This window comes from Hyla sarda, chromosome 6, assembly GCF_029499605.1.
Source record: "Hyla sarda isolate aHylSar1 chromosome 6, aHylSar1.hap1, whole genome shotgun sequence".
NCBI lineage: Eukaryota > Metazoa > Chordata > Amphibia > Anura > Hylidae > Hyla > Hyla sarda.
Window position 1 is genome coordinate 241,310,409 of NC_079194.1, and position 24,764 is coordinate 241,335,172.

Sequence of the window (24,764 nt, forward strand, 5' to 3'; positions counted from 1 at the left end):
CGGCAGGACCCCCGCGATCAGACATCTCATCCCCTATCCTTTGGATAGGGGATAAGATGTCTAGGGGTGGGTAGTGTACCCGTTTAAGCTTTTCCAGCCTAACCTAACCCATATTAATAATTTTTTTACTTTTTTTGGTAAACTGATTTCCAGTCGACATAAAAAAAAGATCCCCGTGGATTCCCATTCATACCAATGGCATGTGGTTTTCACACAAATTCCAATGTGTTAGGAGCTCAGATGACCTAAACGGATATATACAAGGGAAAAAGTTCTATGACATAGCCTACAAATATGTCACAAATGTTAATGAAGTCCCATGTGAAATTAGAGAGCAATATATAAAATATGTCAAAAACCAGAAACAACCGCATTTCTGTTTTTATTTATTTATTTTTAGTATTTTTACTTAAATGGTGGGCAGGACTGCCATTATTACAGTGTCTATGGGATAGTCTATGGGATTTTCTAATAGCCGTTTGAACCCGTTATAGTCCATTATTGATAACGGACGTTATTTTGTGACGGACCATAGTAACGGAAGATAAGTGCATGCCCTATTTCTAGACTATAATGGGATTTTCTAACGGACGTATAGGATTTTGTTACTGCCGTTTTCAGCTGGTTTTCAGACGGAACTTCATACGGATGTTTAAAAACTGAGAATTTTGTAGTGTGAAAGGGGCCTATCATTCATAATAAAGACTCTATTCACAGGTTTTGGATAGTAATGCAACTAGTTTGCAAGGGACAAGAACTACCTACATCTCTTTCTTTACTCCGGCAGCTAAAAAAAAAAAAATCTTATTATGGGCATTTCTAATATCTAAAATTATTTTAAAGTTCCATTGGAAATGAAATGTCAAGTATGTGTCTTATAAAAACTTTTTTTTTTAACAAATCTCAGAGGATCACAATCCTCTCCATGGATCCCAATAATTTGGTCCATGACCATAGTTGGAGCTCCATTAGCTGGTAAGTACAGCTGAGGCAAAGTGACCCTTCATCCCCTCCACCTTGTGCATCTCACCCTCGAAGAGGAAGGTCTCGTTCCAATGTGGGTTGAGGTTTTTCCTCTTCACCTTGGTCTCCAGCTTGTGCTTTTTATCAGGCAGTAGATAAATCTTTACAAAGGGATCACTGGTTCCACTAAAGTCCTTGGCTGGTAGCTCTTGTGCCTTCATAATCTTAACAGTGAGAGTAGACTCTTGGAAGTTGTAGCCCACGCTGAACTGAATTCGGCCAAGAGTCTCCCGTCCTGAGGTGTCATGACCATCTTCTTCATCAGACCCTGGAGATAACTGTAAGAAAAGGAAAGCAGGTTCAATGTTGAGGCTAACAAATCATACGTGAAGTAACATCTCGTACATGAATAACATCTCGTACATGAATAACATCTCGTACATGAGTAACATCTCGTACATGAATAACATCTCGTACATGAGTAACATCTCGTACATGAATAACATCTCGTACATGAAGTAACATCTCGTACATGAAGTAACATCTCGTACATGAAGTAACATCTCGTACATGAATAACATCTCGTACATGAATAACATCTCGTACATGAATAACATCTCATACATGAGTAACATCACGTACATGAAGTAACATCTCGTACATGAGGTAACATCTCGTACATGAATAACATCTCGTACATGAGTAACATCTCGTACATGAGTAACATCTCGTACATGAAGTAACATCTCGTATATGAATAACATCTCGTACATGAAGTAACATCTCGTATATGAATAACATCTCGAACATCAATAACATCTCATACATGAGTAACATCTCGTACATGAAGTAACATCTCGTACATGAATAACATCTCGTACATGAAGTAACATCTCGTATATGAATAACATCTCGTACATGAGTAACATCTCGTACATGAATAACATCTCGTACATGAAGTAACATCTCGTATATGAATAACATCTCATACATGAGTAACATCTCGTACATGAGTAACATCTCGTACATGAAGTAAAATCTCGTATATGAATAACATCTCGTACATGAATAACATCTCGTATATGAATAACATCTCGTACATGAGTAACATCTCGTACATGAGTAACATCTCGCACATGAGTAACATCTCGTACATGAATAACATCTCGTACATGAAGTAACATCTCGTACATGAGTAACATCTCGTACATGAATAACATCTCGTACATGAGTAACATCTCGTACATGAAGTAACATCTCGTACATGAATAACATCTCGTACATGAAGTAACATCTCGTACATGAAGTAACATCTCGTATATGAATAACATCTCGTACATGAATAACATCTCGTACATGAATAACATCTCGTACATGAATAACATCTCGTACATGAAGTAACATCTCGTACATGAATAACATCTCGTACATGAATAACATCTCGTACATGAAGTAACATCTCATACATGAGTAACATCTCGTACATGAAGTAACATCTCGTACATGAGGTAACATCTCGTACATGAATAACATCTCGTACATGAGTAACATCTCGTACATGAGTAACATCTCGTACATGAAGTAACATCTCGTACATGAGGTAACATCTCGTACATGAATAACATCTCGTACATGAAGTAACATCTCGTATATGAATAACATCTAGTACATGAAGTAACATCTTGTACATGAATAACATCTCGTACATGAGTAACATCTCGTATATGAATAACATCTCGTACATGAATAACATCTCGTACATGAGTAACATCTCGTATATGAATAACATCTCGTACATGAGTAACATCTCGTACATGAATAACATCTCGTACATGAGTAACATCTCGTACATGAATAACATCTCGTACATGAAGTAACATCTCGTATATGAATAACATCTCGTACATGAGTAACATCTCGTACATGAGTAACATCTCGTACATGAATAACATCTCGTACATGAAGTAACATCTCGTATATGAATAACATCTCATACATGAGTAACATCTCGTACATGAAGTAACATCTCGTATATGAATAACATCTCGTACATGAGTAACATCTCGTACATGAGTAACATCTCGTACATGAAGTAACATCTCGTATATGAATAACATCTCGAACATCAATAACATCTCATACATGAGTAACATCTCGTACATGAGTAACATCTCGTACATGAAGTAACATCTCGTACATGAAGTAACATCTCGTACATGAATAACATCTCGTACATGAGTAACATCTCGTACATGAATAACATCTCGTACATGAAGTAACATCTCGTATATGAATAACATCTCGTACATGAGTAACATCTCGTACATGAGTAACATCTCGTACATGAAGTAACATCTCGTATATGAATAACATCTCGTACATGAATAACATCTCGTATATGAATAACATCTCGTACATGAGTAACATCTCGTACATGAGTAACATCTCGTACATGAATAACATCTCGTACATGAAGTAACATCTCGTACATGAAGTAACATCTCGTACATGAGTAACATCTCGTACATGAATAACATCTCGTACATGAAGTAACATCTCGTACATGAATAACATCTCGTACATGAAGTAACATCTCGTACATGAAGTAACATCTCGTATATGAATAACATCTCGTACATGAATAACATCTCGTACATGAGTAACATCTCGTACATGAATAACATCTCGTACATGAAGTAACATCTCGTACATGAATAACATCTCGTACATGAATAACATCTCGTACATGAATAACATCTCATACATGAGTAACATCTCGTACATGAAGTAACATCTCGTACATGAGGTAACATCTCGTACATGAATAACATCTCGTACATGAGTAACATCTCGTACATGAGTAACATCTCGTACATGAAGTAACATCTCGTACATGAGGTAACATCTCGTACATGAATAACATCTCGTACATGAGTAACATCTCGTACATGAATAACATCTCGTACATGAATAACATCTCGTACATGAGTAACATCTCGTACATGAAGTAACATCTCGTATATGAATAACATCTAGTACATGAAGTAACATCTTGTACATGAATAACATCTCGTACATGAGTAACATCTCGTATATGAATAACATCTCGTACATGAATAACATCTCGTACATGAGTAACATCTCGTATATGAATAACATCTCGTACATGAGTAACATCTCGTACATGAATAACATCTCGTACATGAGTAACATCTCGTACATGAATAACATCTCGTACATGAGTAACATCTCGTACATGAATAACATCTCGTACATGAAGTAACATCTCGTATATGAGTAACATCTCGTACATGAGTAACATCTCGTACATGAGTAACATCTCGTACATGAATAACATCTCGTACATGAAGTAACATCTCGTATATGAATAACATCTCGTACATGAGTAACATCTCGTACATGAAGTAACATCTCGTATATGAATAACATCTCGTACATGAGTAACATCTCGTACATGAGTAACATCTCGTACATGAAGTAACATCTCGTATATGAATAACATCTCGAACATGAATAGCATCTCATACATGAGTAACATCTCGTACATGAGTAACATCTCGTACATGAAGTAACATCTCGTACATGAGTAACATCTCATACATGAGTAACATCTCGTACATGAATATCATCTCGTACATGAAGTAACATCTCGTACATGAATAACATCTCGTACATGAGTAACATCTCGTATATGAAGTAACATCTCGTACATGAAGTAACATCTAGTACATGAGTAACATCTCGTACATGAATAACATCTCGTACATGAATAACATCTCGTACATGAGTAACATCTCGTATATGAATAACATCTCGTACATGAGTAACATCTCGTACATGAATAACATCTCGTACATGAGTAACATCTCGTACATGAATAACATCTCATACATGAGTAACATCTCGTACATGAATAACATCTCGTATATTAAGTAACATCTCGTATATGAATAACATCTCGTACATGAGTAACATCTCGTACATGAGTAACATCTCGTACATGAATAACATCTCGTACATGAAGTAACATCTCGTATATGAATAACATCTCGTACATCAGTAACATCTCGTACATGAAGTAACATCTCGTATATGAATAACATCTCGTACATGAGTAACATCTCGTACATGAGTAACATCTCGTGTATGAAGTAACATCTCGTATATGAATAATATCTCGAACATGAATAACATCTCATACATGAGTAACATCTCGTACATGAGTAACATCTCGTACATGAGTAACATCTCGTACATGAAGTAACATCTCGTACATGAATAACATCTCGTACATGAGTAACATCTCATACATGAGTAACATCTCGTACATGAATATCATCTCGTACATGAGTAACATCTCGTACATGAAGTAACATCTCGTACATGAAGTAACATCTAGTACATGAGTAACATCTCGTATATGAATAACATCTCGTACATGAAGTAACATCTCGTACATGAATAACATCTCGAACATGAATAACATCTCATACATGAGTAACATCTCGTACATGAGTAACATCTCGTACATGAGTAACATCTCGTACATGAAGTAACATCTCGTACATGAGTAACATCTCGTATATGAATAACATCTCGTACATGAAGTAACATCTCGTACATGAATAACATCTCGTACATGAAGTAACATCTCGTACATGAATAACATCTCGTACATGAAGTAACATCTCGTACATGAAGTAACATCTAGTACATGAGTAACATCTCGTACATGAATAACATCTCGTACATGAATAACATCTTGTACATGAATAACATCTCGTACATGAAGTAACATCTCGTACATGAATAACATCTCGTACATGAAGTAACATCTCGTACATGAAGTAACATCTAGTACATGAGTAACATCTCGTACATGAATAACATCTCGTACATGAATAACATCTCGTACATGAGTAACATCTCGTATATGAATAACATCTCGTACATGAGTAACATCTCGTACATGAATAACATCTCGTACATGAGTAACATCTCGTACATGAATAACATCTCATACATGAGTAACATCTCGTACATGAATAACATCTCGTATATTAAGTAACATCTCGTATATGAATAACATCTCGTACATGAGTAACATCTCGTACATGAGTAACATCTCGTACATGAATAACATCTCGTACATGAAGTAACATCTCGTATATGAATAACATCTCGTACATCAGTAACATCTCGTACATGAAGTAACATCTCGTATATGAATAACATCTCGTACATGAGTAACATCTCGTACATGAGTAACATCTCGTGTATGAAGTAACATCTCGTATATGAATAATATCTCGAACATGAATAACATCTCATACATGAGTAACATCTCGTACATGAGTAACATCTCGTACATGAGTAACATCTCGTACATGAAGTAACATCTCGTACATGAATAACATCTCGTACATGAGTAACATCTCATACATGAGTAACATCTCGTACATGAATATCATCTCGTACATGAGTAACATCTCGTACATGAAGTAACATCTCGTACATGAAGTAACATCTAGTACATGAGTAACATCTCGTATATGAATAACATCTCGTACATGAAGTAACATCTCGTACATGAATAACATCTCGTATATTAAGTAACATCTCGTATATGAATAACATCTCGTACATGAGTAACATCTCGTACATGAGTAACATCTCGTACATGAATAACATCTCGTACATGAAGTAACATCTCGTATATGAATAACATCTCGTACATCAGTAACATCTCGTACATGAAGTAACATCTCGTATATGAATAACATCTCGTACATGAGTAACATCTCGTACATGAGTAACATCTCGTGTATGAAGTAACATCTCGTATATGAATAATATCTCGAACATGAATAACATCTCATACATGAGTAACATCTCGTACATGAGTAACATCTCGTACATGAGTAACATCTCGTACATGAAGTAACATCTCGTACATGAATAACATCTCGTACATGAGTAACATCTCATACATGAGTAACATCTCGTACATGAATATCATCTCGTACATGAGTAACATCTCGTACATGAAGTAACATCTCGTACATGAAGTAACATCTAGTACATGAGTAACATCTCGTATATGAATAACATCTCGTACATGAAGTAACATCTCGTACATGAATAACATCTCGAACATGAATAACATCTCATACATGAGTAACATCTCGTACATGAGTAACATCTCGTACATGAGTAACATCTCGTACATGAAGTAACATCTCGTACATGAGTAACATCTCGTATATGAATAACATCTCGTACATGAAGTAACATCTCGTACATGAATAACATCTCGTACATGAAGTAACATCTCGTACATGAATAACATCTCGTACATGAAGTAACATCTCGTACATGAAGTAACATCTAGTACATGAGTAACATCTCGTACATGAATAACATCTCGTACATGAATAACATCTTGTACATGAATAACATCTCGTACATGAAGTACGGCCAAAGAAAGCTTTACAATGATCTTCCACCAGATGGCAGTAACTAAATGTGACTTGTAGATCATCTTATTTCAGTATGAGGATACTCAGAGGTCATTCTAGTGCTTTGGGCCCATAGTCCTGTTACTTAACCCCACAATTTTAAATTTTTTTTCATCAATTATGCCTTCATACAACACATTATACAATCTGACATTCTTAAATTCACAATGCTCCATTGTCTTCATTGTGTGATGGCATTTCTATGTTGCTTATGACAACAGCAGAGGTCACTGTCACATTACTGCAGCCCTCCTGATATATGGAATTCATTACATAATGTACAGCTTTGGAGCAATGCGGGGAAGAAGGTCAAGGGCAGTGCTATACAGAAGCACCGCACCCGAAATGATCACTGGGCTTTATTACTATCCAAGACAATTCACTCATTGATACAATACAAAGCTTTTTTTTTTTTACATTTATTCCGTTGTTTTTACCCTAATTGTTTCTCACTTTTGCTGATCAGTCTTAACTATTATGTACTACATATTATGATATACAGTATTAATGAAAATCAAATAACACGCAGCCACACATTCTTCCAAGACTAGCTCATATGTTGACATGTGACATATACACTTTGGATTTTTAGCACTGTATTAGCATGTAATCGCTTATTACAGTAGCAGCAATGTGGATACAATTTTAAGTAGTTTTATCCATATGTAGCAGAAAAAGTCTGCCCAATGGGGGAGATTTATCAAAACCAGTGCAGAGGAAGAGTGGTTCAGTTTCCCATAGCAACCAATCAGATTGCTTCTTTCATTTTCCACAGGCATCTTTAGAGGCATGTGGAAAATGAAAGAAGCAATCTGATTGGTTGCTATGGGCAACTGCACCACTCTTCCTCTGCACATGTTTTTATAAATCTCCCCCAATATCCTCACAGCAACTACTCCAGTGACCGGCTAATATAGGAATGTGTGTGAGATTTTCACCCTTTGTGGCACTATCCATGGGCTTCCTGTCATTTGCGCAAATGTATGAAGTGACGTGCGTCACATAATAAATTTAGCGCAGCAACTGGGAAAACCACACACTAGCGCTGCAGGTTTCACATTGCACAAAAACCTGCTCTAAGAATCCATTCCCCCCAATATGTTCATTTATGCTGAAGATACATGGCAAATTTGTAGCAGATGTTTCCCATGGACATTATTTAAATACCGATTTTTCTGCAAAACGCTGTGGATCCACACACCAAAATCCACAAAGGGGTACTCCGGTGGGAAACAATTTTTATTAAATCAACTGGTGCCAGAAAGTTAAACAGATTTGTAAATTACTCCTATTTAAAAATCTTAATCCTTCCAGTACTTATCAGCTGCTGCATGCTCCACAGGAAGTTCTTTTCTTTTCTGTCTCACCACGGTGCTCTCTGCTGACACCTCTGTCCATGTCAGGAACTGTCCAGAGCAGGAGAGGTATGCTTTGGGAATTTGCTCCTACTTTGGACAGTTCCTAAAATGGACAGAGGTGTCCGCAGTGTGGTCAGACAGAAAAGAAATTCAAAATAAAAAAGATTTTCTCTAGAGCATACAGCAGCTGATAAAATACGGAAGGATTACGATTTTTTAATGGAAGCAATTTACAAATATGTTTAACTTGTTTTAAAAAAATCATTGTTTTTCAGCGGAGCACTCCTTTAATTTAACCCCGCACTAAAAATTGGTGCGGAGTTACTGCTCTGGAAATAAACAACTTGTGCAAAACTACAATTCCCATCAAGCCATTGATGTGAGTTGTAGTTCTGCAACAGCAGGAGAACACTGGGATTTTTGGATCAAAAGTTTATGAGATTTTGTGTCATTTTGAATAAAAATTGCAATGACATGATGGCAAAAATAAATTTTATATACTGTTTATATATATATATATATATATATTTATGTATATATATATATATATATATATATATTGTGAATGCAGATCTGGAATATAATAAATCATGTAATTAAATATCAGTACAAGATAATTTGTGTACAAAGTTTTATATCTCTGCATATAATTGACTACCATCGACAAGCGTTCAATCCCTAAAGATAGTTTACTTAGGCTGCGTTCACATCACGATTTCTCCATCCGACTTGAGTACATGATTTTATAACTTAAAATCGTATACATAAAGTCGGATCAATTGCACTCATTCGATTTGATCCGCATCCAATTTCTCACGATTTTTGTTCGGGTCTGAAATCGGGTTTGACCACAAAAATCGTGTGAAATCGGATGCGGCACACTGGTTGGGAAACGCTGGAAAAAAATTTATTTTCTGAACTAGACGTATAAGTATGCGCATATGTATATTTCCTCACCGATTTCATTGTTAACGTCCTTGAAAGCAGTAAGCGTGCATTGGATCTGTCTAACTTTATCTATCACATTAGTACTCTACCAGTAAACAAAACATTTTTGTGTGCATAGATTTTCTGCATAAAAGGCTCCTCAATTTTCTATAAAACCGATCCATGAAAGTAATGGGCAATTTTATGTGTTTATGTTTTATATTTTGTGTTTACAAATAGAAAAGTTTCAGAGTTTGTACGTGACCTTCTACGAATACATTCATGCTGACAGCAATGTACTGGCATTAGTTTCCTGTTACCTTTCCATTTACAACTATCAAAAATTTTCTGTAAAACAAACCTGCTGTTTTTGGATTTTTTTTTTTCAAAAACAGCCTTGAAAACCAAACAACAGCATAGGGAAGGTCGTAGGGAAAATGGTGGTAGGAAAGATGAACACAAATGGCTAATTTGCACAATATGCGTAACTCTTGTTGACTTTAACCCCTTAAGAACCAAGCGTTTTTTTTCCATTTTTGCACTTTCGTTTTTTCCTCCATGCCTTTTAAAAATCATAACCCTTTCAATTTTGCACCTAAAAATCCATATGATGGCTTTTTTTTAGCGCCACCAATTCTACTTTGTAATGATGTCAGTAATTTTACCCAAAAATCTACGGTGAAATGGAAAAAAAATCATTGTACGACAAAAAAAAAAACAAAAAAAAAAACACAATTTTGTAACTTTTGGGGGCTTCCGTCTCTATGCAGTTTTTCCATTTTTGCACTTTTGTTTTTTCCTTCTTACCTTTTAAAAATCATAACCCTTTCAATTTTGCACCTAAAAATCCATATGATGGCTTTGTCTTTGCACCACCAATTCCACTTTGTAATGACTGACGTCATTTTGCCCAAAATCTACGGCGAAATGGAAAAAAAATCATTGTGCGACAAAATTGAAAAAAAAAATACTATTTTGTAACTTTTGGGGGCTTCCGTTTCTACGCAGTACATTTTTTGGTAAAAATGACACCTTCCCTTTATTCTGTAGGTCCATACAATTAAAATGATACCCTATTATATAGGTTTGATTTTGTCGGACTTCATAACTCATAACTACATCCTGTTACGCCGAGCGCTCCGGGTCCCTGCTCCTCCCCGAAGCGCTCGCGGCGTTTCTCTCCCTGCAGCACCCCGGTCAGACCCGCTGACCGGGAGCGCTGCACTGACATTGCCGGCGGGGATGCGATTCGCATAGCGGGACGCGCCCGCCCGCGAATAGCATCCCAAGTCACTTACCTGTCCCGGTCCCCGGCTGTCATGCTCTGGCGCGCGCGGCTCCACTCTCTAGGGCACGCGCGCGCCAGCTCTCTGAGATTTAAAGGGCCAGTGCACCAATGATGGTGCCTGGCCCAATCACCCTGATTAGCTTGCACCTGTTCCATGCTCTTATAACCTCACTTCCTCTGCACTTCCTGGCCGGATCTTGTTGCCTTGTGCCTTGAGAAAGCTATTACTGTGTTACCCATACTGTGTTCCTGACCTCCTGCTATTTCACCATTAACTACTAACCTAGCCGCCTGCCCCGACCTTCTGCTACGTCTGACCTTGCCCTTGTCTACCCCCTTGTACCGCGCTTATCTCAGCAGTCAGAGAGGTTGAGCCGTTGCTAGTGGATACGACCTGGTTGCTACCGCCGCTGCAAGACCATCCCGCTTTACGGCGGGCTCTGGTGAATACCAGTAGCAACTTAGAACCGGTCCACCGACACGGTCCACGCCAATCCCTCTCTGGCACAGAGGATCCACCTCCAGCCTGCCGAATCGTGACAGTAGATCCGGCCATGGATCCCGCTGAGGTTCCCCTGCCAGTTGTCGCTGACCTCACCACGGTGGTCGCCCAGCAATCCCGACAGATCGCCCATCTAAGTCACCAGCTGTCGCAAGTGTCCACCATGGTACAGCAATTTCAGTCGCAGCTACAGCAACTGCAACAGCAGCTATCATCTCCTCCGCCAGCTCCTGCACCTCCTCCGCAGCGAGTGGCCGCTCCTAACCTCCGCTTGTCCCTGCCGGACAAATTTGATGGGGACTCTAGACTCTGCCGTGGTTTTCTGTCACAATGTTCCCTACATTTGGAGATGTTGTCGGACCAATTTCCTACAGAACGGTCGAAGGTGGCTTTCGTGGTCAGTCTCCTGTCTGGGAAGGCTTTGTCTTGAGCCACACCGCTCTGGGACTGCGATGACCCTGTCACCGCCACTGTACACTCCTTCTTCTCTGAGGTTCGCAGTGTCTTCGAGGAACCAGCCCGAGCTTCTTCTGCCGAGACTGCCCTGCTGAACCTGGTCCAGGGTAATTCTTCAGTAGGCGAGTACGCCATCCGATTTCGTACTCTCGCTTCCGAATTATCTTGGAACAACGAGGCTCTCTGCGCGACCTTTAAAAAAGGCCTATCCAGTAACATCAAAGATGTGCTGGCCGCACGAGAGATTCCTGCCAACCTGCATGAACTTATCCATTTGGCCACCCGCATTGACATGCGTTTTTCGGAAAGACACCAGGAACTCCGCCAGGAAAAAGACCTTAATCCCTGGGCACCTCTCTCACGGTATCCCTTGCAATCTACCCCTGTGCCTCCCGCCGAGGAGCCTATGCAAGTAGATCGGTCTCGCCTGACTCTTCAAGAGAGGTCTCGCCGTAGGGATAAAAATCTATGTCTGTACTGCGCTAGTACCGAACATTTCTTGGTGGATTGCCCTTTTCGTCCTCCACGTCTGGAAAATGCACGCACGCAACCTGCTCATGTGGGCCTGGCGTCTCTGGGTACGGAGTCTACTTCTCCATGTCTCACTGTGCCCGTACGGATTTCTCCTTCTGCCAACTCCTCCTTCTCTGCCGTGGCCGTCTTGGACGTCTTCTGGAAATTTTATTCTGGCCTCTTTGCTTGATAGGTACTGCATCCCGGTGACCCGTCTCATCAAGCCGCTCTACATTTCTTCAGTCAACGGAGTCAAGTTGCACTGCACTGTGCGTTATTGCACAGTGCCCCTGCTGATGAACATTGGACCACATCTCGGTCGTGACACATCCAGGAAAATGTATACATTTAAAATGATCATTTTCTGACCCCCTATAACTTTTTTTTTTTTCTGCATATGGGGCTGTATGAGAGCTAATTTTTTGTGCCGTGATCTGAAGTTTTTATTGGTACCATTTTTGTTTTGATCGCACTTTTTGATTGCATTTTATAATTTTTTTTTGGTATAAGAAGTGACCCAAAATACGCTATTTTGGACTTTTGAATATTTTTGCGCATATGCCATTGACCGTGTGGTTTAATTAACAATAATTATTTATTTATTTTGTTTACACAGTTTTTTTTTTTAAATGGGAAAAGGGGGGTGATTCTGACTTTTAATAGGGAAGGGGTTAAATCAAATTTATTAACTTTTTTTACACTTATTTTTGCAATGTTATAGCATAACATGCATTACACTGATTGCAGGCACTGTTCAATGCATTGCCATAGCATTGCATTGATCAGTGTTATCTGCGCTTGATTGCTCAAGCCTGGATCTCAGGCTTGGAACAATCAAATGCCGATCGGACAGCGTGGAGCCAGGTAGGGAGTTTCCCGCTGTCCTTTCAGCTGTTCCGCTGAGCTAACCGGAAGCATATTCTCCCATTTTATACTTTGCATCTAAAGAGTTAATACCAGACATTAGCCCGATCTGCGATGTCCGGTATCAGCCACGGTTCCCGGTTGTTGATAGCAACCGGGACCCCACAGATACGAAGCGTGCTCAGCTTCTGAGCATACTTCACAGATCAGGAGCAGGCCACGGATGTAAATATATGTCCGGGGTCGTTAAGGAGTTAATCCGAGTTGGGTAAACAGTGTATCTTGGGGTACTACACTGTTTACACAACTTCCATTAAAGCCAGTGGGAGATTTGCAAAGTTTGTAAAACAGCTGGCTCAGCTGCCGTTAGCTTCCTGACCACCTCCAGCAGAACAGCAAGCCAGAGAGGTCTAGGAAGCACTCAATCTAAAATGGGAATACTCCTTTAAGATTAAACTAAGATACAGCAAGTTCATTAAGGCTGCATTCACACCACGCTTCTTACACACGGGGACCGGATCCGGCTGGGAGATGGGAAAACCGGGCGCTCCCGTATCCCAGCCGGCATCCATCTCATTCATTTCAATGAGCCGACCGGAGTCAGATAGTGACTCCGATCGGCTCATTTGTGCCCTGTATCCAGTTTTGTGACCAGGCATAAAACCGTAGTATACCCCGGTTTTAAGTCAGGTCACAAAACTGGATACAGGGCAAAAATGAGCCGACCAGAGTCAATATTGGACTCCCATTGGCTCATTCAAATTAATGAGATGGGGGCCGGCTGGGATACGGGAGCAACCGGTTTTCCCATTGTGGTGTGAATGCACCCTAAGGCTATATTCCCACAGCATAACTTTTGCGGAATGTCCGACTGGAAAATTTCAAGCAGGCATCGGGCACCAGCAGAACATGCTGGCACCAGGACCACTTGAAATTGCCCTGTTTCCATAAATGGCAATGCATTTCGGAGCGGATTCTGAGAGAATATTGACACGTAAATAGTTTTTGCGGAGTTAGAATTTCCAGGTTAGAGCTATCATCACAGAAAAACTGCCGTGTACCAGCAGAATCCCATTGAAAACAATAGTACTCTTATGCAGCAGAATTTCTGATTAGAATTTTTTCACCGGATTCCTCTTGAAAATTCTGATGTGTGAACAAAGCCTGAGATGCAGGCCATACAATTTACACCAATTTCTGGCATATATTATAGTAAATCTGTTTGGTCTTGAAAAACCAAACCCCTCTGGCTCTGCCCACTTTTTTTTTTTTTTTAAAGGGCCATAAGAGATGCAAAAATTAAAAATGTCCTTTTACAGAAAAAGTAAGTATGCGCCAAAATTGACAACCTTTTCCCAACAAAAAACAAGGGTGTCCCTCCATCTTAAGTCAGAGGAACATATAGGCCTGGTATAGGTCCACAGCAGTTCACATGCACACTCTATAAAGGGGTTAGGTAATATTACATCAACACATCCACTGGGGCATAACAATAGTCTAGATTTATTTCATTTCACAATAGTCAGTTTCTACCCATTAAAATAAAACAGAGTTATACAAACTGCCAACTGGTGGGAAAAACCCTTTAAAGAGTATGTGTCGTCAGAAACTTTTTTTCTTTTTTTTTTTTTCTTTCTAATGTTTCATTTTACTATCCATAATATAAAACATTACACAAATCTTTCAGTTTCCATTCTGGCCACTAAGCCTAGAAAAAAGCTGACATTTGAAATTTTGGAAAGAAAACTTCTTGGCAGTATCCTCCTTATCATCACAGCCAGGATTACAATGAAAGGTGACACCAGTGTATAGATATGGTGGGGTCAGGCCATTGCTAATAGGTGATTGTTAGAGCTCAACCTTCACATTCCCTTTATAATTACTTCTGTATAGATCACAGAGCAAAACTCTCCAGTAAAAGTCAAGTCTCCTTCAGTCTATTGTTTTCAATGTCCTTGGGGCTGCTGTAAAACATATGTCTAAATGCTGCTAACAAAGCAGAGCAGAAGCTCAGGGAACATGATTGCCCAAATAACAATGTACAAAAAAAAATACAAATAAAAAAAAATATTATTGGAATGTAAGTCTGTGGGAGTGTCCTGTTCACTTAGACACAGAGCAGGGAGTGAAGAGCGTGACCATTCTACTGATCGGTTGGAGCCTGAACACTCAGACCCCGATCAATAAAAACTTTTGACATACCGTATATACTCGAGTATAAGCCGACCCGAGTATAAGCCGAGACCCCTAATTTCAACCCAAAATCCCAGGAAAAGTTATTGACTCGAGTATAAGCCTAGGGTGGGAAATACCTCATCCCCCCCTGTCATCATCCAGACCCGTCATTAACATCCTCATCATCATCCCCTTGTCATCATCCCACACATCCCCCCTTCATCATCCCCTTATCATCCCACACATCCCCCTTCATCATCCCCTTGTCATCATCCCACACATCCCCCCTTCATCATCCCCTTATCATCCCGCACATCCCCCCTTCATCATCCCCTTATCATCCCACACATCCCCCCTTCATCATCCCCTTATCATCCCGCACATCCCCCCTTCACAATCCCCTTATCATCCCACACATCCCCCTTCATCATCCCCTTGTAATCATCCCACACCCCCCCCCCTTCATCATCCCCACCCCCCTTCATCATCCCCACACCCCCCCTTCATCATCCTCTTCTCATCATTCGCCCTCAGTGGTCTTCAACCTGCGGACCTCCAGAGGTTTCAAAACTACAACTCCCAGCAAGCCCGGGCAGCCATCGGCTGTCCGGGCTTGCTGGGAGTTGTAGTTTTGAAACCTCCGGAGGTCCGCAGGTTGAAGACCACTGCGGCCTTCAACATCATCCAGCCCCCTCTCACCCCCTTTAGTTCTGAGTACTCACCTCCGCTCGGCGCTGGTCCGGTCCTGCAGGGCTGTCCGGTGAGGAGGTGGTCCGGGCTGCTATCTTCACCGGGGGCGCCTCTTCTCCGTGCTTCCGGCCCGGAATAGAGGCGTTGCCTTGACAATGACGCAGAAGTACGTTGGCAATGAACGCACCTCTGCGTCGTTGTCACGGCAACGTGACTATTCTGAGGCCGGGCCCGAAGCGCTTAGAAGAGGCCTCCCCGGTGAAGATAGCAGCCCGGAACCACTATCCCACCGGACCACCTCCTCACCGGACAGTCCTGCAGGACCGGACCAGCGCCGAGCGGAGGTGAGTACTCAGAACTAAAGGGGGTGAGAGGGGGCTGGATGATGTTGAAGGCCGCAGTGGTCTTCAACCTGCGGACCTCCGGAGGTTTCAAAACTACAACTCCCAGCAAGCCCGGACAGCCGATGGCTGCCCGGGCTTGCTGGGAGTTGTAGTTTTGAAACCTCTGGAGGTCCGCAGGTTGAAGACCACTGCGGGTGGGGGAGTTCACTCGAGTATAAGCCGAGGGGGGTGTTTTCAGCACGAAAAATCGTGCTGAAAAACTCGGCTTATACTCGAGTATATACGGTAGGACTTTCCAGCATTGTTCTTTATCATCACAGACGGTGAATAGATGAGACACCATTATCAATAGCTGAAGCTCACAACTCAGCCACCCTCTCCTTGTAGGATGACCTCTGCACACGCTACAGAGCAAGCCTAGAAAACGGTCCTATTCTTGTTAATGGGTCAGCTCTAGACTATTGTTGCCCATGTCCACAAAGCTGCCATAAATAGAAATGGATTAAAAGAAGAAGAAAAAATGTCAGTATCTGCCTCTGATCAGTTAAAAAAACAAAAACAAATCTATAGATTTCCTTTAATTGCTATCAGCTTGGTCTATTATTATGATTCTCTGCTTTGGGCACTACATGGGAGGTTGGGGTAATAGAGGGCACAGCACAGGGCACCAAACAACCTAAGTCCGGGCCTGCATGTGATTACAAAGCATGATTGATTTTTTTCTTTTTTTTCTAAGAGATGAGGCAAGTGCAAGAAAAAGTGCCACACTAAAAAAAATGTGCACAAGGGATGCGGTCTATCGCTAAGCCCTTTTCCAACAGGAGAGAGGACCCCCAACAAACCTACCCTTGACCTCTGGGCCAAAAGGCACCTGCAAGGATCCAGGTTTGATGCCCCCTTTTGCCGAAGCTACTAAGGGGCCACAAATGAACCTGGCTTCAACCTAGGCGTTAACCAAGGTATCAGCCAAGGAGCCGTATACTGATGGCATCTCGACCAAAGCCAAGATGCCCAGGGCTTGCAGGGAGGTGAGGAACCAAATGGCCACACACACCTCCCCTAGACCACCAGGAGGGACAACCAGAAGGGCTACTGTATCCTGACAAATCCTGTGTACAAAACAAACACGTAAAGGTGGCACAGTGACATACAAAAAAATAAATAAGTGGATGAGTGCAGCTATACAGCTTGGTCATCCGGCCGGATCTATAAAAATTTCCCTGATCCTAGCCAGAAGGCCGGGATACCAAGGGTGAGTGCCAAAGGTGAAGAGTTAATGGTGCAGTGTGCAATCCGTCCAGTGAGTTTAGACACCTCAGGGCCACCACTCCCCGAGGCACAAATGTACCTCAGCTCTACACTCATGGCCAGACCTGGAGGAAACAGAGCACATCAGAGCAGCCGTTGAGATAGTTCTGTGGCACCAGCCCCGGAATGCCCCGGTACACCTGCCCCCTCCATGCAGCATCCATCCTACCAGTGGACTGCCTGATAAGAACAGATACTACACTTGATTTTAGCCAAAAGGCCAAGAAGCAATACAAACCATGATTGATCATGAAGGAATTTACTAAAGAAGCACACATTCAACAATAAATGTATGTGTCTGGAGCTAGATAGCGTTATTTTTAGCACATACATATGCCTTAGTGAGAGGAAACTTGAAAATTAAAGTGACAATCTCTATAGATTTCTGGTGTGAGCAGAGGAGATACAACCTTAAATTGTGGTGGTTTTGGAGCTAAATGCAGACACCTAGAAAGAAGAGCCTGACACCTCTATTCTAATGGTGTCTAATATAAAGGATCAGGACAAAACCATTTATGGAATATATACATTCATATACTGTAAATCTACAGTTATGTGTCAGAGATATCAGTAGGACATGGCACCTTCTCTGCAGGTTCTTAGGTGTGAAATGCATTACAGTGCTGACACTTAGAAATCCTGACAACATGAACGACACATTTGTCATTTGTGCTTATTTTTTCTTGCTAAACTGTATCCGTATAGAACATGAAAGAAGTTTCTATAAGTGAAAGTTCATTGGATGCAAGCTGTTGCCAAACTCCTGTCGATCAGTGGTAGTCATGGCACTAAGGTAGTTCCATCCAGGACATAATTCTACCTGGCCAATGGGACTTCTTGCATTAGAGGCCACTAGTCAGCTGCCTTTTCCCAGGAGGAGGATCCCTGCCCTATGATGGTTATAGGTCCAAAGAAAGAGAACCACTACTCCTACTGCTGCTCCTGAGAGGAATGCTACTTGCCACAATTGATTTCCTGAACTCCTGTGCTCCTGCTGACCCACCTGTTCAAACTAAGAGGTACATGTCCCAATGATTGATTTACTGTGTCGAGGATTAATGGAGAAACAAGTCTGGGCTATGCCTGGTGAGAAGGAATAGACTGTTGTGTAACAGTGGAAGATTCCCCCAGTTTCTATGCAGAAATTAAGGATCTTCCTAATCCGAATTATGGCCTAACCAAGAGACTCTGAGTTAAAGTGCATTGACTTAAAGGGGTACTCCGCCTCTAGGCATCTTATCCTCTATCCAAACAAACTCCGCGTGCAGCAGGGAGATCGTGGGGGTGCCGCTGCTGGGGGCCCTCGCGATCTCCCTGCTGCAACCAGAGTTCGTTTAGAGCATCGGGTGCAGCCCTGGAGGCTCCTGATGTCACGGCCACGCCCCCTCAATGCAATTTTATGAGAGGGGGCGTGACCATGACCTCACAAGCCTCCACCCTGCATCGCCAGTCATCCGGCACAGAGCGAAGTATAGGAACAGCAACAGTGCAAGTTGTAAGTTATGAAAGTCTTTTGCAACCATTCAAGAACTGTGCCTCCCTCCCGGGGAAGATTCAAACCACCATTTTCATCTGGACATGTTACCAATGTTTGTCAGTGAAGATTCACATTGTTAAAGTGACTTGGTACCACTGGGCCTCAGGCCAGTACCAGGCCTCCACTCCTCCCTCGTTACCAGAACATGTGGGGTGCCACCTGCATAAGGCACTTGGTGCTTTCCAAACCATTACTACAATGTCGTACTACTACTTAAGTCCAACTGGACATCTAGATCTGGTGCAATAGAAATTGTCACGTATGGCGCTTCTCCTTGCTAGGTTTGTTGATGCTAGAATACCTTTGAGGCCACACTTGAAGGGACCCAGTCTATGGGCAGCATGAAACACAGACAGGGAGTGTAATCCTGACACATTATGACTTCATGATAAATCATAGCTTTAAAAAGCTACCAGGCAAGTAGTCATTGGTCGGTCCCTGAACCTGCCAGCCTTGAGTGATGTATCTTTCCCTATGCATACATAGGTAGAGACATGTCAATCAAGACTGGCTGGGTGGAGAGCAGCTGTTGGGAAACGTCCAAATGACTACCCTCTTCCCAGCAGCTTTATAAAACTATGATTTCTCTGTAACGCCCAAATGTTTCAGGGTAAATCATATTCTGTCGGGATCATGCTCCCTGTCTCTTGGGCAACATAAAATCACTGACAGGGTCCCTTTAATACCAGTTATGCCATATTACACTCTACAAGGCCCATGGGCCCAACATATATGGCTGTCACTGGGAGTTAGACTCCTATGTTGTTTGTGAGCAGGCATAGAGTCAAATACTGTACCTCCTGCCTCCTGAATTTTCCTCACACCTATATTACCAGACACACATTTAGCGTAACACATCAAGAGGTGTAATACAAACACAAACATCATGGACATTAGCAGTAGTAGTATAAAAATCTTTCAACAATGCACAAACAAATAAATAAACTTTAGAAGTTAGAAAAAAAAGGCATCTACATACCATTTCTTGTGGTATTGAAAAACAGCTTGATCCATGTGAATGGGGCTGAATTACAATACCAGACACAATCCATAGACAGATCCTTCTTTTTTTTTTTTCTAATCTCATACAACCGGACAATTTAAATATATATGTAATGTATTTACTCTCCAACTTTAAAGCTCAAGTCAGTAGCTATATAAAGTCTTCTTCTTAGAGGCTTTTTTCTAGCGTTCAGTTGATTTTATAGACACTACATGAAACATGTTGCCCTTAGGGACTCTGCAATCTGCCGCCTGAGGTAAGATACTCATCTCACCTGATAGCAGATGTGGCCCTGGCCACAAGCATACATAGCTACCTCTACACCTATTCTTAGCTGGAAAGGAATGTCGAACATCCATCAAAACACCCCCATTTTCACAGAAGGAGAGGTTCCCAAAAGAGCAGGATATCTATTGCTCATTTATTTACTATCGGGATTGTTTCTTTAAAAGGTAAAGGGAGAGCTGGCCTTGGTAGAGACTCCTTAGATCCTCAATGTAGTTGAGGGATTAGTGTATATTCCAATTTTGTGAATATACATCAATACAATAGCACATAATATACTGCAGTAAAAATTAGGGATCGGACGATTATCGGTTTGGCCGATATTATCGGCCGATAATCGCGATTTTGGACATTATCGGTAATTACCTTGCCGATATGCCGATAATGCTTCACACCACGCCCCGCCCCAACCATCGCTGCCGCTGCCCCATTGCCTCCCCCCCCATCCCCAGTGTTATAATTACCTGTTCCCGGGGGTCTGCGATCCTTCTGGTTCTGCAGTTCATTGATTTAAATTGCCCGCTTTAAATCATTGATCTGCAACGGCTTCTGCCCCGCTGGGGGGGGGGTGTTGAAATAGCCGATAACTTATACCGGAATATCGGAATAAGTTATTGGCTATCGGCCTGAAAGGTGACAGATTATCGTTATCGGCCCTAAAAAATCGATATCGGTCGATCCCTAGTAAAAATACACTTTCTATGATAGAGGCTAATACTCGAAAATGTCTATGAATTATTAATGCGATGGCAGCTCTAACTAAAGCTGACACATATGGTAATTTAAAAAAAATGCAAATCATAAATTCTCAAATTATTACACTCACAAAATGCACAAAGTGTTATACATCTTCCATATCAACATATCAAACATTAATAGTATTAAAGGGGTTATTTATTCACCCATTATGCCTGGGCTGCCAAATTTTAAATGATAAACTTTAACTAACCCCTGGCACTCCCCCTGAGCCACTGGTATTAATCTTCCATCCTCAGGTGAGGTCTTCTTCCTTCTTTTGGGGCCCAACACGTCAGACTGCCACTCAGCTAATTTCCAGCCACAGTGATGTTAAAGGGGTATTCCAGGCAAAACCTTTTTTATATATATATATCAACTGGCTCCGGAAAGTTAAACAGATTTGTAAATTACTTCTATTAAAAAATCTTAATCCTTCCAATAGTTATTAGCTTCTGAAGTTTTCTGTCTAACTGCTCAATGATGATGTCACGTCCCGGGAGCTGTGCATGATGGGAGAATATCCCCATAGGAACTGCACAGCTCCCGGGACGTGAGTCATCAGAGAGCAGTTAGACAGAAAACAACAACTCAACTTCAGAAGCTAATAACTATTGGAAGGATTAAGATTTTTTAATACAAGTAATTTACAAATCTGTTTAACTTTCTGGAGCCAGTTGATATATATATATAAAAAAGTTTTGGCCTGGAATACCCCTTTAAAGCTGGGCAGTATACCGGTTCATACCGAATACCGGTGTGTTTTTGTCTTACAATATGAATTTTTCACATACCGCAATACCATTTCCATAGCAACCAACTCCAATGTGTGAGGGCATAGAGAAACATCCAGCCGCACAGCGTCTCTGGGAAGTGTAGTCCGAGCCGCACTGAACTGACTGTGAGGAGCTGGGAGGGGACTACAACACCCGGTGGGCACGTGACTTCCGGGTGGGCGCGGGAAACTCAAGCAGAACTCCGGAGACATGGAGGAGAGTTACCGGGTGGCCTGACCGAGACCTCGGGTACCATGGTGAGGAGCCCTGACCACCTAACACTATACTGAGGACCCCCCCCAACCACAAATACCATTAAATACTGTGAAACCGCCATAATTTAGAAAAATACAGTGATATACATTTTTGGTCATACCGCCCAGCTCTAAGTGATGTCACACCTCAACCGGTGAACGGCAGTGGGATGTATCAGGCCTGGGCTCCAGGAAGAAGGCTGGATGCACAGGACAGGACAGTGATAACAGAGGCACTGGAGGTAACTCAAGTAATTATTAAGTTTATTATTTTTATTGCGGCAGCCTGGGCATAATGGTTAAATAATTATTATTTTTTTGCCAGATAACCCTTTAAATATTACAAAAGGTAAGAAGAAGGGCTAAGTTATTTACAATGGAGTGTCTATGTTTTCCTTATGTATTATAATGAAATAACCTGGAGATGTGATATCCTGGAAATACTGCTCACAGCTGTTCTCCCCCCCAGTAAAGTTCACACTATAATAAGACACACAGGACACAAAATCCCAGCAGCGGTCATGTACTGAAATGCACAAAAAGCATACAGTTTACTGAGCAAGGTTGGAAAAAATACTGGAGATAAAGTTAGCAAAATGCTGCATCTGGCAAAAAAAATCATAAATTGGAATTTAAGTAGTTAGGAAATGTAATAATGGTACTCAGGGTCAGCCCAAGGGTGTCAGTGCTTAGCTACAGGTTTATAATGCTGAGGAGAATGTAAAACGTAAAGATACAATATTCACATTGTCCATACAATAAATTCTAGCATTTCAATACAGATGTTACAGAGATAACAGTCAGAGTCATAGCACGTTAGCTAGATGTGTTAACGCTCTAAATCTGACTGCGGGGGAAACATAGAACACCTTTGTTACTTATATCACCCAGTTCCAGTGCCGAATTCCAGTAAACAGCTAGGCAACTGGATGCTTCACTATCGGCTAATCTGACCTCCTTCTTCTACAAGGGCCTGCTGGATCAAGCCATCATTCTCCAGCTCTAGCTGCATGGTATTGTTGAGTTGCTAGGGCTTCCAAAGATGGCATCAGACCTGGTGCACTATTGGTCTTGCCATGCCATGCCTGCTGATTGAGGTTCATACCCTGCATCTGTTTCTCATTCTTAATAATAATACTGGTTTGACTCCTGGCATACCCTGATCTTGACTTCAGACCAACCCCAATCCTGACTTTAGCCTTGTTTCTGGATATCACCTCTGCTTTGCCTTGGGGTCGTTTATTTGGTTCCTCTATTGGCTCTGACCCTCTGGCTTTATTACTGACTCTGATCCTGCTTCATTCATATGACATCCTGATCGCTGCCCAGGAGGGGACAATTAGCTCTTGTCCTGCAGCAAAGTCCATACTTTCTTGCAGGAGTTATTGAGGTCATTGAACTTGAACTGTATGGTATATGCAAAGAACATGCCATAAATGTCTGATATATTTGGGTTCTACTTATGGGAGCTGCACCTACCTTGAAAGTCCTCATCTAGCCTGCTTGCAGTAGATAGCTAAAAGTTAAATACAGACAAACAGGCTGTTTTATACATTTTACATATGTCCCATAGAGGTTCACTGGAGTAGCATAAACCGAGCAGCACTGCAAGGTGGGGCTCCCATCTATCAGACATTTGTGATATGCCATAGATGTTAAGACTGGGAATACCCCTGATGGATGAAAACAAGGGACTCCCTTAGATTGTGCACCACAGCTTAGCCAGTCCCAAATGGGTTATGGCTTGGAGTATTCAAAATCTAGAGAGCAATCTCTAAAGAGCGCTACCTTGCATTACCCCCCCCCCCCCCCCCCCCCGGGGTATTGCCTGACCTATAAGCATTCCTACACCATCATAGTGGTTTACCCAACAAGACACACTTCGTCAGCAGACTTTAGTACATGACCATGCCACTTGTATGGTGCATAGTGTAAACTATGTCACCATAATATTGAAATTACAAAGAACAAAGGCAATGCACTCGTTTCTATTACATAACAATAAGGAAATAGGATGATTAGAGATACTGTATTCAAGGTTAACTTAATAACAGTCCTGTCATCCCGGGGTGTAACCCTGCTGCACAAAAGTTCCTCTTCTTCATATGAGGAGTAGTGTTGAGTGGCATAGGCCATATTAGAATTCGCGAATATTCGCATATTCGTAATATTCTCGTTTTATTTCCGCATAAGCGAAAATTTGCGAATGCGAAAATTAACATATGCGGAAATTAGCATATACAAAAT

General features: G+C 41.4%; 1 protein-coding gene and 1 pseudogene across 6 annotated transcripts in view; both read right to left on the reverse strand.

The window, feature by feature from the left end:
- SYT7 (synaptotagmin 7) overlaps nt 1-24,764 on the reverse strand; it is a 526,341-nt gene that overhangs the window by 49,647 nt on the left and 451,930 nt on the right. For all 6 annotated transcript variants that reach the window (XM_056526815.1, XM_056526813.1, XM_056526814.1 and 3 more), the window contains one exon: nt 1,031-1,301. In XM_056526815.1, coding sequence (XP_056382790.1) covers nt 1,031-1,301 — 271 coding nt within the window. The remainder of the gene's footprint in view (nt 1-1,030; nt 1,302-24,764) is intronic.
- Nucleotides 18,028-18,159, reverse strand: LOC130277947 (U2 spliceosomal RNA; annotated as a pseudogene).